Source organism: Pristis pectinata, chromosome 14, assembly GCF_009764475.1.
Source record: "Pristis pectinata isolate sPriPec2 chromosome 14, sPriPec2.1.pri, whole genome shotgun sequence".
Taxonomy (NCBI): Eukaryota; Metazoa; Chordata; class Chondrichthyes; order Rhinopristiformes; family Pristidae; genus Pristis; species Pristis pectinata.
In genome coordinates, this window is record NC_067418.1 from 38,712,519 (window position 1) to 38,727,389 (window position 14,871).

A 14,871-nucleotide genomic window follows, 5' to 3' on the forward strand; every position below is an offset into this window, starting at 1 on the left:
CCAGAGCAGGTTCAAAGGGCCAAATGACCTATTCCTTCTCCTATTTTCTGTTTCTATGACTGTTACTGGCCTGATGCCCTGTGCACTTCTAACTCAAATGAAGGAAAGGGGTTTGTTTTGAAGCTCAATAGGGGTTCATCCTCTTTGCTGGTCTTTCTGGTGCTCTAGAGCCACAGGTCATACAGCACAGAAACAGGCCATTTGGCCCACCAAGTCCATGCTAACCATCGTGCATCCACTTGCACTGATCCTATATGAATCTCATTTTATTCTACTCACATACCTATCAACTCGTCCGATATTTTACCAATCACCTACACACACTAGGGGGAATCCACAGTGGCCAATTAACTAACTAACCTACAGTTCTTGGGATATGAGAGGAAACCAGACCATCTGGGAAAACCTAGGGGAAATTTGCCTAGGAATTTCCCATTCACGAAAAATGAATTGAATTTGTTGACTTTTGTGATGCTGGAGATCTCAGGAACAAGCTGAAATGTATCATCCATTTGGCACTTTTGGTTCAATGTATTAGCAAATGTTACTTGCCACTTATCAGCTCATGCTGGAACATTGTCTAGGTCTTGCGGCATACCGGCATGTGCTGCTTCATTTTCTGAGGAAATATGAACGGAATTAAACATTGTGCAATCATCAGCAAATATCCCCACTTAGGCTGGAGAGAAGCTCATCAATGAAGCAGCTGAAGATAATTAGGCCAAGGATACTGTCCTGAGAAACTCCTGCAATGATGTTCTGTGGCTGTAATAATTGACCTCCAACAACTGCAAGCATCTCCTTTGCATTTTCAGGTATGACTGTAGCCACTGGAATATTTTCCCTATCATGACCATTGACCTCAGTTTTATCAGGGTGCTTTGAAACCATACTCAATCAAATGTTGCCAAAGGCAGTTACTCTCATCTCACCTTTTTGGTCCATGTTTAGACCAAGGCTGTGATGAGGTCTGGAACTAAGTGGTCTTGGTGAAAGCTAAACTGGGTATCTATGAGTATGTTATCAGTGAATATGTGTCATTTTATAGTGCTTCCATTTCTTTGCTGATGATTGAGAGTCAACTGATTGGGTGGTAATCAGCTAAATTAGATTCACCCTACTTTTTTTGTGAATGGGAAATTCCTAGGCAAATTTCCACATTGTTGGGTTGATGCCAGTGTTATAACCAGAACAGCTTGGCTAGAGGCACAGCTAGTTCTGGAGCACAGGTTTTCAGCACAACTGAGATACTGTCTGATTCCATAACCTTTTCAGCTTTCAGCTGTTTCTTGATATTTGGTGGAATGAATCGAATTGCTTTGAGATTTGCTTCTGAAAATGGAGATGTTTTTCAGGAGGAAGCTGAGATGGATCATCTTTTCAGCATTTCTGGATGGTTGCAAATGTTTCAGCCTTTTCTTTTAGACTCATAGGCCGGGCCTTATCATCATTGAGGATGGGGGTATTCTAGGAACTTCCATCTCCAATTAGCTGTCTAATTGTCCACTACCATTCACAATTGGATGTGATTGAACTGCAGAGTTTTGATGTGATCCATTGGTTGTGAGATCTTTAAGTTCTGTCTGTTGGATGTTGATTTGTTGTTTAGCATGTAAGTTGTCTTGTACTGCAGCTTCACTAGGCACACCTTATCACTTTTAGGTAAACCTGGTGCTGTTTCTGGCATGCCCTTTTGCACTGCTCATTGAACCACAATTGATCCCCCCCTGTTCTGATAGTAATGGCAGAATGAGGGATATGCTGAGCCAGGGGGTTACAGATTGTGCTGTATACTTTTCTGCTGCTGCTAATAGTTCACAGGATTTCACAGATGCCCAGTTTTCAGAATCAGAATTATTATCATGCGAAATTTGTTGTTTTACAGCAGCAGTACAGTGCAAAGACATAAAAATCTAGAAATTACAAAAATAAATAAATAGTGCAAAAAAAAGGAATAATGAAGTAGTGTTCATGGTACATGGATCATTGAGAAATCTGATGGTGGAGGGGAAGAAGCTGTTCTTGAATTGTTGAATTTAGGTCTTCAGGCTCCTGTACCTGCTCCCCAATAATAGTAATGAGGGCATGTCCGGAATGGTGAGGGTTATTAAAGATGGATGCCGCCTTCTTGAGGCACTGCCTCTTGAAGATGTCCTTGATGGTGGGGAGGGCTGTGCTCATGATGGAGTGGCTATGCCTATAACCCTCTGCAGCCTCTTGCGATGCTGTGCATTGAAGCCTCCATACCAGGCTGTGATGCAGTCAGAATGCTCTCCACCGTACATCTATCGAAATTTGTCAGAGTCTTTGGTGACATAACAAATCTCCTCAAACTCCTAACGAAGTAGAGCCACTGGCATGCCTTCTTCATGATTCCACCAATGTGTTGGGCCCAGGATAGATCCTCTGAGATGTTGACACCTAGATCCCTCTAGGCACAGTAGTGTAGTGGTTAGTGTAATGCTATTACAGCACCAGCAACCCAGGTTCAATTCCAGCCACTGTCTGTAAGGAGTCTGTATGTTCTCCCCCTGTCTGCATGGGTTTCCTCCAGGTACTCCAGTTACCTCCCATATTCCAAAGATGTATGGGTTAGGAAGTTGTGGGCATGCTATGTTGGCACCGGAAGTGTGGTGACACTTGTTGGCTGCCCCCAGAACACTACGCAAAACATGCATTTCACTGTGGGTTTCAATGTACATGTGACTAATAAAGATATCTTATATCTTATCTTATATCTTAACTTGAAGTTGTCACCCTTGTTGAACGCTGAGCTGTAATCAATAAACAGTAGTCTGATGTACATCTTGCAGTTGTCTAGGTGCTCCAAAGCAGAGTGGAGAGCCAGTGGGATAGTGTCTGTTATAAACATGTTGTGGCGGTAGGCGATTTGCAGCAGATCCAGGTCCTTGCTCAGGCAGGAGTTAATTCTAGCCTTAACCAACCTCTCGAAGCAGTTCATCACAGTTGATGTGAGTGCTACTGGGCGATAGTCATTGAGGCAGCTCACCCTGCTCTTCTTGGGCACCGGTATGATTGACGTCCTTTTGATGCAGGTGGGAAAACTCAGACTGCAGCAGTGTGAGGTTGAAGATGTCCTTGAATACTCCAGTCAGTTAGTTGTCACAGGTTTTCAGTACCCAGCCATTGGGGCCTGACGCTTTGCGAGGTTTCACCCTCTTGAAGGAGGTTCAGACATCGGCCTCCAAGACAGAGATCACAGGGTTGCCGGATGCTGTGGGGATTTACACAGGCGTAGTGTTATTCTCCCTTTCAAAGTGTGCATAAAAGGCATTGAGCTCTTTGGGGAGTGAAGCATTACTTCCATTTATGGTGTTAGATTTCATCTTATATGAAGTAACCACATACAAGCTCTGCCACAGCTGTCACGCATCCGATTGTGTCTCTTGTTTCACTTGGAATTGCCTTTTCGCTTTCACAATGGCCTTTCATAGGTCGTAACTGGACCTCTTGTAGGATTCTGGATCACTGGTTTTGAACACCACAGATCTAGCCCTCAGCAGACTGTGAATCTCCTAGTTCATCCATGGCTTCTGGTTTGGGAAAACTCAGTATGTTCTTGAAGGCACACACTCATCCACACGCATGTCTTAATGAAGTCAGTGACAGCCATGGCATACTCATTCAGATCCGAAGATGAATCCCTGAATGTGGTCCTGTCCACTGATTCAAAGCAGTCCTGTAAATGCTCCTCTGCCTCCCTTGGCTATACCAATCACGGTCCTCACCACTGCTGCTGTGGTCCTCAGTCCCTGCCAATATGCTGGGAGTAGAAGTACAGCCAGGTGATCTGACTTGTCAAAGTGCAGGCGCGGGACGGCACAGTGGGCATTCTTGATGGTGGTGTAACAGTGATCGAGTGGGTTGGCTTCTCTAGTTCTGCAGGTGATGTGTTGGTGGTAGTTGGTCAGAGACTTCTTCAAGGTAGCATGGTTGAAGTCCCCTGCGATGATCAGGAAGGAATCAGGATGCACTGTCTCGTGACTGTTGATCATGGTGCTCAGCTCTTCCAGTCCCAGCTTGATGTTTGCCAGGGGTGGAATGTACGCCACTACTGGGATGATCGCAGAGAACTCCCGTGGCAGTTTTAAACTGCCAGAAGTGAATAAATCTATAATTTTGCTCATTTTGCAAAATAGGCTCTGAGGTCTGCTCCCCCAATGAAAAAAATTAATTGAAAATCTCAATAATTAATCAGTTTTTCCTTGGTATTAAAGTTTCCAAGAAAAATCTCAAAAATCACACCAGTCATAAACAGGCAGGTGATTGCTCAAGCCTTATAATAGTGACATGGTATGAAGTTTGGCTCCAGGAATAAATGGTGTTGTTTTTAGGAAGAGATCAATCTTGGGGTTTCTCCTGTTTGAACTTTCATTTTTGAAAAAAGAATGTAGATTTGATTCTCTACAGCTTTGTTCTTTCTTCATTATCTTACCTTTACAGAAACCATTCCCATCACCAAAGGATATGCAAGGTTGCTGCTAGACTTCATTACTATAATACAAGGTTTCAAAGTAATTTCAGTTCATCTCACTTAAGAAACAGTTGTCATGGACAGTGAATATGACCTTTAAACTGCAGGTTCACCTCTTTACTTGGAGTAGGCCCATGAGTATCCCTCAGAGCTAAACAATAAAGCACCAATGCTACTTGATATCACATTTTGATCAAGAGAATCATGGAAGCTTCACATAAGAAAATATTTTAAAAATTGTTACTTGTCATATTGGTTTTTTTTTGTTATTTATTTTCTTTTCTCTCCAGGGTCTGTTACCTCTGCAGCAAGGACTGTGGGATGCTGGGAGCTGTTGCCCTCTCTTGGCAACAGCTATACTGGGAACTGTGCTAACAGGGTCTGGGGTGAGTTTAACATTTCTTATAAATATGTTATTCTAATTTCGAACCTACAATCTTTTTCCTGACAACCAATTATAAGAGAATTTATAAAACAATTCTTAGGGAGTTCAATTATAACTTGTAAAGTCATCAGTCATTACCTGCCCCCAAGTTATAGAAATGGAATGATCAGTATAGCCCAGGACATATGATGGGATTTCACAATTTTCAGTAGTCTCAGTCACCAATCTTGATTCCAGCTCTTTATTTTTGAATTATTTAACTACTTACAATTCAATTCCCAATTGTTGTGATTCAAGTAAGACTTCAGATCGATGGTCCAGGGTTCTGTTCAACTACTATACCCTTACTATAATTACAATAATCACTATGCTACTATACCCTTTCTACTGCTGGGCTTTGAATAAGATTAGGAAAAGATGTTTACAGAAAGCTAGGGGTGTGGGTCTAAGCTCTTTCTAAGGGTCCATATCTGTTCCTTAAAGCAGGTGATGAAAAATCTGGAGAAAGAGTGAAGGTTGAAAGAGAACTTTAAAGGAGAAAAGGGAGAGGGGGCTGGGACCGAGAAAGGGCAGTTGCATGGAGCTGAACAACAGAGAAGGCTCTTGGCTGCAGATAGTTTGCAAAAATACTTTGGAAGTCAATAGTATATTCACAGACTTCAGAGAGGAAACCTAAGAAATACGAGCAATTAAGCCCTTCATGTCTGGTTTGCCATTCAATAAGATCATGGCTGAGCCCACATTTCCTTAAAAATGCACCAAAAATGGAACTATACTTGAAAGTTGAATTAAAAGACATCTGGAACTATGGAAATCTGCTCTTGGTGGCTTCAAATATATATTCCCTATTGCATCTCCTATTAGATTCAGATTAGGTTACTCCCAATTCATTCACGATATAATTATTTTTGCAAGGTTCCAGTGAGTAGAATCTGCAGATCTTCAAAGGCTACATCTGAAATTTCCATGATGGGTCTAATTTTCTGCCATAAATTTGACAGAAGTTTGGTGGATTTCCCATAGAATGAGCCACATGACAATTCTACAAGGTCTGTGGAGATCTTCCACCAATTGCAGCAAGGGTTCAGGAGAATCTCATAAAATTATTTGTTGACACCATTTCTAAATTCAGCTGTTATCAATCATTAAATGCTCCAAGGTGAATTAGTGAAATATTTGTACTGAGTGTAACCACAGAATTCATCAAGATGAGGGATATTCTAGCCTGGGCATGGAACTCTTCAAATTTTGGCCTCTGATACTGTCATTAAGCACTTCTAGGCTAGTGCAATGGCAAGTACATGGACACATTCTTCACCTCTGCAACAGGGTTTAAATCCGGGCCAGACAAAGCAATATGAACTTATAACTTTGTCTCTCTGTCTGAAGAGAGACTTGATAAAGGTCCAATCACTAATAGGTATGCATAAAGCAAAATCAATATTAGTTTAGTGTTGGTGGCCTTCAGAATGCGACAAGAATATTTAGTTTGAGGATATTGTGGGCAGGTTGAAAAGAAGTTTGTGTGCTGCTCACTAACCTTCTAATTGTCTAATTAGAGCAAGGTACTTGTTCATCTTCATCCTTCATTTTAACTTGTCTGAACATTAACAAAATTTAGATGATGCCATGGCTTTTAAAACAGACCTGTCTCCACAATTCATTAAAATAAAAATTGTTTCTCTTTCTCAGATCCTCTATTGTCTTAAAACTGTTGTCCGACAGTTCTCAACAGAGGCAAGACGCCAGTCGATGAGCCGGCAGCCCTCCTTCACCTACTTTGAATGGCCTGAGGAAAAAACAGATGAAATCACTGAACCAGTGCTCAAAGATCTAGATCAGGAAGACATTGAGGGCCAAGTCTTTTACCAGCCTGAGGGTCAGGAACAGGTAGAGAACCAGGTTCAGACCCCTGAAAGCTCCACAGATTCGGTGTCAGAGTCAGTGGATCAGTCGACACTTGCTGTTAAACCAGTGGGACTTCAGGAGAGGTATGTGCCTGAATATTACCACAGTTGTCTCTATTGATGGAAATTATGTGAGTGTCCAAGTTATGCTTCATACTTGATACAACAAAAGAAATTGGCAGTTGACACAATAGTGCAATCAGCAGGATGGCCACCTTTTCAAATTAGTATAATGAGGCACATTTTACTTTAAAATGTGGACAAGTCATTTTTATGGGTTGTGCTTGTTTTGGCCCAATCCATTTTTCTATTGCAAGAGATCCTGCAGATATGTAGAGCTTCACCACAAGGGATCAAATGGTTTTATGTTTTCAAATGTTCTTTTCTCAAACCCTTCTGGTAATTATGTTTATGGCTGGTGAAAGGAAGTGGATTTATGTTGCACCATGATGGATCCCTGATGCCAGTCAAAAAGTAAAAAAAACTGCAGATGCTGTAAATCTGAAAATACTGCCGATCATCAGCAGATCAGAGAAAGAAGCAGAGTGAATGTTTCAGGCAAATGAACTTTAAATAAAACTAAGAAAAGTCAGAAGAGGGAGGGGTGGAGAGTATACACACTTCCAGGGTGCCTTCCTTTTTTCTTAACTGTGGATTTCTCTCCACCACAGTTGACAGGGTTGTCAATTATGTTTGTTCCATTTCCTCTAGTTCTGCTCTCAATCCTTGTCTTCTCCCACCCAGAGCAAGAATCAAGTTTCCTTTGTCCTTACTTTCCACACCATCAGCCTCCACATTCAACCAATCATCCTCCTTAATTTCTTCCATCTTCAAAGAAATTCTACCACCAGACAAACCTTAATCCTTTCAGCATTTCAAAGGGACTGATCCCTCTCCAATGCTCTGGTTTAGTCTTCCATTTCCACCAACACCCACTTCCCCTCTTGTATTTTGCATATACTCAAGCAACCATGGGTGATGCAACATTTGTCCTTTAATCTCTTCCCTTCTGACTTATCGATTGTGAATGCAATTGAGCATTGTGCAATCATCAGTAAATATCCCCACTTCTAATCTTCTGATGGAAGAAGATCATTGATGGAACAGCTGAAGATGGTTTGGCCTAGGACCCTGCCCTGAGAAACCCCTGCAGTGACATTCTGGGGCTGGGATGATTGATCCCCAACAACCATTAGCATCTTCTTTTGTGTCAAGTGTGATTGAAATCATTAAAGTGCTTTTGCCTTGATGCACAATCACTTCAGTCTTCCCAGGGCTCCTTGAAGCCACACTCATTCAAATACTTCCTTGATGTCAATGGCAGTTATATACACCTCAGTTCAAAAATTCAGCACCTTAGTCCATACTTAGGCCAGGGCACTGTTGAGGTCTGGAGCTGAGAGTTCTGCCAAAATGGAAAGTGGGTTTCAGTAAGCAGATTACTGGCGAGTAAGTGTCCTTTGATAGCACTGCCAAGGACACCTTCCATCAGTTTGTTGATGACTGAGAGTAGGCTGATTGGGCTGTAATTAGTAGGATTGGATTTGTTCTGCATTTTGTGCACACAACATACCTGGTCCCTCTATTTAAAGCTGGAAATTTGCCTCAGATTTCTCCAATTTAATCTACCAATCTTCTTTGTCAAGCTCCCCAGTTTAGAATGGCATATTATTTCTGCTCCTCACCCACTCCTTTCTGGAATTCCCATTTGCCCTAACAGACAATAGGATGTAAATTTTTATCCTCTCTCAGGATCCTCTGTTTCAAGGCATTGTCCTCCACTCTTCCCCCACCCTTACACCGATTCCTCTCTTCCATTCCAGACTTCAAGGATTTCCTCTTTTATTATTCCAAGCTTTCTTTCCTTTTACTATTTCCCTCCTTTCTTCCTGTTTCCATTGCCATTTTCCTCGAAGACCCCAGTTACTATTCCTGAGTTTGGCTCTAAACTGGAGCTGCTTATAGATTGGGTTCCATTCTCTTCAGAGCACTTCTAATATGTCCATATTGTTCTGATAAAAGTTTCATCTAAATAAAATCAGCAACTGGAACTATTTCCATTATCACTGGGATAGTAGTCCAGTGCATTGGTATCAGACTGAGTGGAAAGGAATTAAAGAACAGAATTTTATCAAAAATTCTTCTTTATTGAAAAGGTCTAAAAATATTGCTGTCTATCTATTTGGTCTTTTGTTAGCTGGGATCAGTTAACTCAATGCACATCATGGAATGAACCTGGGAAATTCTGGTCGCATGTAAGGACCTCTGGGAATTGACTAGAAACTCTGAAGAAGTGCTAGAGAAATTGAGATTGCTTGAGAAGATAAAGCTCTGTGGAACTTCTGAGGATTCAGTTCTATAAGCAAATTAGAATAAATTAATCAAGAAACATGTCAATAACCCATTTATCCTGTACTGCATTGTGACATATTAATCAATCACCAATATGGAAGACAATGTAGTAAATGGTATATTTCATAAAATACAAGTCTATAATTTATGTACATCTACTTTGGATATTTTTGGAAGTTCGGTTCATGAGCAGAATTCTTTTTGTGACAGAACAGCTGGGAACTTCAGCAACAAGTTTGTGATCTTGCATAAATGTCCATCCAAAGTAAATTACACAAGAAGGAAAGAATTTAGGAGCAGGGGTAGGCCGACTGGCCCCTCAATCCTGCACTGCCATTCAAGGTTGCTGTGGGAGATTCAATAACTAATCTCAATATAGCATGTCATGGTTCAAGCGAGGAGTCTTTATTGAGCAAACAGTGTGCCATGCTCAGAAGAGATGGCCCAGAGCTCATAACCTAGACTCCTCCAATCCCACTCTCCCAGAAAGTATCAAATGTATCTTTTTTTTTACACTAGACTGGGCAAAGATAAGTCAATTGACCAATCTATAACCTAATCTAGGTACAGAGGAATGTGTGATTGTTTATTTCTTCCTGTGCTGTCTCTCACACAAGAGGCAGCATGGTTAAGCCAGGGAACTACAGGCTGGTGAGCCTTATATCAGTGGTGAGAAAATGATTGGAAGAAACTCTGAAAGACAGGATTTATTTGCAATTGGAAAGGCAAGGACTCATTATGGATAGTCAACATGGCTTTGGACATGGGAAATCATGTCTCACGAATTTGATTGAATTTTTTGAAGAGGTGATTGAGAAGATTGATAAAGGCAGGGCTCAAGACATTATCTACATGAACTTTATCAATGCCTTTGACAAAGTCCTGCATGGTAGGCTGGTCTAGAAGGCGAAAACACATGGGATCCAGGGTGAACTCGCCAATTGGATACAAAATTAGCTTAGTGGTAGAAGGCAGAGGGTGGTGGTGGAGGGTTGTATTTCAGTTTGGAGAGTTGTGACCAGTGGTGTACCACAGGGAATGGTGCTGGGTCCTTTGTTGTTTATCATGTAAATTAATGATTTGTATGAGAATGTAGGTGGCATGACTAACAAGTCTGCATATGGCACCAACATTGGTGGTATAGTTGACAATGAAGAAGGCTGTCTAAGGTTACAACAGGATTTAGATCAACTGGAAAAGTTGGCAAGGGAATGGCAGATAGAATTTAACTCAGATAAGTGCAAAGTGATACATTTTGGGAAGTTAAACCAGGGCAGGGCATACACAGTGAATGGCAGGGCCCTGGAGAGTGTTGAAGAGAGACTTTGGTGTATGAGTACATAGTTCCTTGAAAGTGGCAACATAGATAGACGATGTTGGTTAGGCTGCACTGTGTGTAGTTCTGGTTGCCACAGTACAGGGGAAATGTGATTTAGCTAGAGAGGGTGCAGAAAAGATTCACAAGGCTGTTGCCTAGATTGGAGGTGCTTGAGTTATAAGATGAGACTGGATGGGCTGAATCTGTTTTCCCTGGAGCTAAGGAGGCTGAGAGGTGACATGATAGAGGTATATAAAAGAGGCATAGATAGGATAGATAGCCAGAGTCTGTTTTCCATGGTAGGGGTGTCTAAGACTAGAGGGCATAGGTTTAAAGTGCAAGGAAAGAAGTTTAAAGGGGATCTGAGGGGTAAATTTTTCACACAGTGTTGCTGGTATCTGGAATGAACTGCTAGCAGTGGTGGTGCAGGCAGGAAAAGTAACAACATTTAAGAGGCATTTGGACAGGTACTTGAATGAGCAGGGCATAGAGGGATATTGAATTAAAGCAGGCAAGTGAGATTAGTATAGATAGGCATGATGGTCGACATAAAGGCGGTGGGCCAAAGGGCCTGCTTTTATGTTGCATAACTCTATGGCTATAACCCTGTGAGGACCCTTTTCCTTCCTCTAATGTGGTCTCATGGCTAGGCCATATCCTATGACCTCTGTTACTATTGCAACAGCCAGCTCTAATGTCTGTAAAGAGTTTCTAGGTGTCAGTTGGAGATATTTCCAAAGTGAGCCCATTGTCTCTTATCTCTATAATTTGTCTTGATAGTTCAACTGTTCCTTGTGTCTCTCAAGTTATTGCTGCTCCCGAGATAATGGGCCTTAATGGAGAGCCAAGATGACATATATGCAGGTGTCCTGCTGAGTACTAGCTGTACTCTGGCAGAATATGCAAAGTAATCTTAACGTGTGACTGCCCATGCTAATGAAGTTCCCTTATAAAATGTCCCTCTACAATATGATCATGGCTGAACTGCCCTAGTCCTCAACCCTTCTTCTGTGCCAGTTCCCCATAGTTCTCAATACCCCATTATTGCTAAAACATACCTACCACTTCTTTAAATATCCCATTAATCTCGTCTCCACAACACTATGTTATAGAATTCAAGAGATTCACCACCCTTATAACGTAAAATAAATTTGACTGGTGGTGCTGACTGTCCCATTTAACTTCCCTACAAAATTCTGGGCTATGACACAATGAGCAAAGAGGGTCAGTTTTGTATAGTCAGGCCAAATATATATTCACAGTGGCTGAAACATCTTCTGTTTTTCTAATCTTTACCTGATATAGATTTTGGTTTATCTTTCAGTATGCAAGGCTGCATATCATATACTGTACATCATACTCAGTAACTTCTGCACCAGCAATCCATTTTACAGCTCCTGCCACTCCCTGCCCTCACCCCCCTGCCTCCAAATGGCACTGGATCCTGTCATACCCACATCCACAATCAGGGCTGACATGATTAAGTGGAGCTATACTGCAGTACCTGAGCCCTGCAATTGCAGTGAGAGGCAAATCATACAATACCTTTCAGTCTGTCCACTGCTCAAAATTGACCAGGCATGGTTTGGAATCTTGCTGAGGCCTATTTGTGAGGTTTGTTTTGTTCATGCCTACTTAAAGATCCATGGCTTTAGTGGAAGAACACAAGAAGAAGAATGCAGAAGTTCTGATTTCAGAAGGAACACATGAAAAGCATCCCTACATTTGATTTCCATTCCCACACAGGCTGCCACTAAAGCTCCCATGTAAATAGAAAACACCACATACTGAAATGATAAATTACAATACAGCAGGGACTGGACTGTGATGGATGGAGAAACAACATAAGTAAAAAAAAATCAGCTGCACAGAGGTAAGTACTCCAAGTGTACCAGAGAACTGGAAACCTGGGACCAGAAGACTGGCTCAGTGCATAGATACAATCACAAGGAAGGCATGCTAGCATCTACTTTCTTTAGAGATTAAGGAGGTTTGGCTTGTCATCGAATACTCTAACAAACTTCCACAGATGTACTGTTGAAGGTATCTTGATTGGTTGAATCATGGTCTGGTATAGCAATTCGAATGTGCAGGAACATAAGAAGCTGTAGAGAGTAGTGGACTCTGCCCAATACATCACGGGCACATCCCTCCCCACCAATGGTGGTATCTATAGCAGGCGATGCCTCAAGAAGGCAACATCCATCATCAAAGATCCCCACCATCCAGGCCATGCCATCTTCTCATAGTTACCATTGGGCAGGAGGTACAGAAGACTGAAGTCCCACACCACCAGGTTCAAAAACAGCTACTTCCCTTCAACTATTTTGTTCTTGAATGAACCAGCACAACTCTAATCACTACAGTATAGCAACACTATGACAACTTTGATCACCTTGCACTAAAATGGACTTTGTTTTTTTTGTTCTCATTGTGTTCTTTCTTGTATGCATTGTGTATAATTTATGTTTTTCTTGTGAATGCTGCTTATATTATGCTATGTGCCTGTGATATTACTGCAAGTAAGTTTTTCATTGCACCTGTGCATACATGTTATTTGTGCATATGACAATAAGCTGGATTTTGACTTAATGTACATTTCGCATTCAGGTATACAAGATTTCTGCTGTAAATCTGTGAGAAGAAATCAAATGTCTTCAATGAACTCTGATTTTTTTTTTCTCTTTGCCCCAAAGGAGAGGTTCAAACGTATCGCTGACCCTTGACATGTGCACACCAGGTAGTGAAGAAGCTGATGGAGAGGTGTTGTCACCCAGGGAACAGTCAGCACGGGAATACTTGCAAACAGCATCTAACCTACTCACTTCTCAGAAACTGCATGAGCGAGCCATGGACTCCTTCACACTCCAGAGAGAGTTCCTTGTAAGTAACATATAAGTGTGGAATCGGGACAAAAATCCAAAGGAGCTTCATTTGCCAATATGTCTGTGATTGAATTCAATATCTGAGATTCCTGCTCAGAACTTGGCCAACCATACATGCATCCTGCTTGCACTCAGCGCTAGGCCAATGATTAGTGCCTATTGTTCAATTAAGAGCAGACTGCCCAAACTATGCTCAGCTCTCCACTGTAGTATTTCCAAGTGATTTATTTTTTTCATCTTACCTCCATGTGTGGAAAAATGTAATCTCTCAGATTTTATTTAGGGAAAATTTACTGCAGATGCTAAGAAATATGAAGTGATGAAGAGGGAAAACTGTTTCCAAGGCAGAAGCAGTGATAATCACAGATACATAGTGAATTGCAAAGGAACCAGAAACAAGATAAAAAAAAGCTCTTTTATGCTGTGAGTTATTGTTAGAGTCATAGTGTCATAGAATAATATGGATATTGTTATCTGAAATACACCTCCAAAATAGTGATGGTAGCAGATTTAGTATTAAATTTCACAACAATTTTGGATAAATTGCAACTCCATTGTAATGTGTGAAACTAATTAGCTCCTTCAAAGAGCCCAGAAAAACAAATGAGCTCGGTGGCCTCTTTGTTGTGTTATTCTTCTATTGAAAAACATTTCTTTTTGACTAATTAGATAATTCTGTCTCTTTTTCCCTCCACTGTTGCTCTTCATTACCTCATAGGATTTGAGTAGTGGGCCTCCCCTTAATCATTGTCAATTTGGCTCCAAATGCATGTAGGGATATCTTCTTTTGTTTTCCTTCTTTGATGTTCCATTCCCTTAAAAACATTACTGGTTTCCATACTCAGCTTCCTTGTGCCTTAACTATGGTGGGAGCTGTGACATCACCAAATGCGAAACTTTGGTGATGAGGTGATGCAACCAACAAACACCCTACTTGGAGCTGAGAAATTCTGAGACTTGGGTATAAACCCATACTCTGGTTTCATGTTTTCCTAAACTGTGTTGTTTCACCAACAGTGGAGATCAGATCATTAGATGCCTGGGTATTCACATTCAACTTCATAACATCAATCTAAATTGATAAGGTACATAAGGACCATTGCAGCCACATTTTTGTTTGAACTTTGCATGTTTAGGATACCTTTAATAGAAAATTACTCAGTATTTCTATTCTATTTCAGGAAATACCAATGAATTTTGTTGATCCAAAGGAATTTGATATACCAGGCTTTGGATTGAAGAATCGCTATAAGACAATCCTACCAAGTGAGTAAAACACAAGTACTTCAAGCTTATTGTCACATTAGTGGTAGTTTATCTGATTTAGTTTGTTTTTCTTTCACTCACACCCTCAATTAGTGCTTGAACCAATTCCTATTTAGCATTTTGAGCTAATGTTTGCTGGCACTAAGATCTTCAACAACATAAAGATTTTTTCTTTTCTTCAAATAGCCAAACAAAAAAGTCCTATGGGTTGGAATACTTTGAGTGGCGGGAAGTAGAATCCTGCATTGAAATAAATCTCATGG

The 14,871-nt window shown here is 41.1% G+C and overlaps 1 protein-coding gene across 1 annotated transcript in view; it reads left to right on the plus strand.

Moving 5' to 3' along the window:
• Nucleotides 1–4,014: 4,014 nt before the first annotated feature.
• Nucleotides 4,015–14,871, plus strand: part of ptpn5 (protein tyrosine phosphatase non-receptor type 5) — a 29,866-nt gene continuing 19,009 nt past the window's right edge. Inside the window, exons 1-6 of the mRNA XM_052029698.1 lie at nt 4,015–4,122; nt 4,786–4,881; nt 6,573–6,759; nt 6,826–6,871; nt 13,154–13,340; nt 14,524–14,608. Coding sequence (XP_051885658.1) covers nt 4,015–4,122; nt 4,786–4,881; nt 6,573–6,759; nt 6,826–6,871; nt 13,154–13,340; nt 14,524–14,608 — 709 coding nt within the window. The remainder of the gene's footprint in view (nt 4,123–4,785; nt 4,882–6,572; nt 6,760–6,825; nt 6,872–13,153; nt 13,341–14,523; nt 14,609–14,871) is intronic.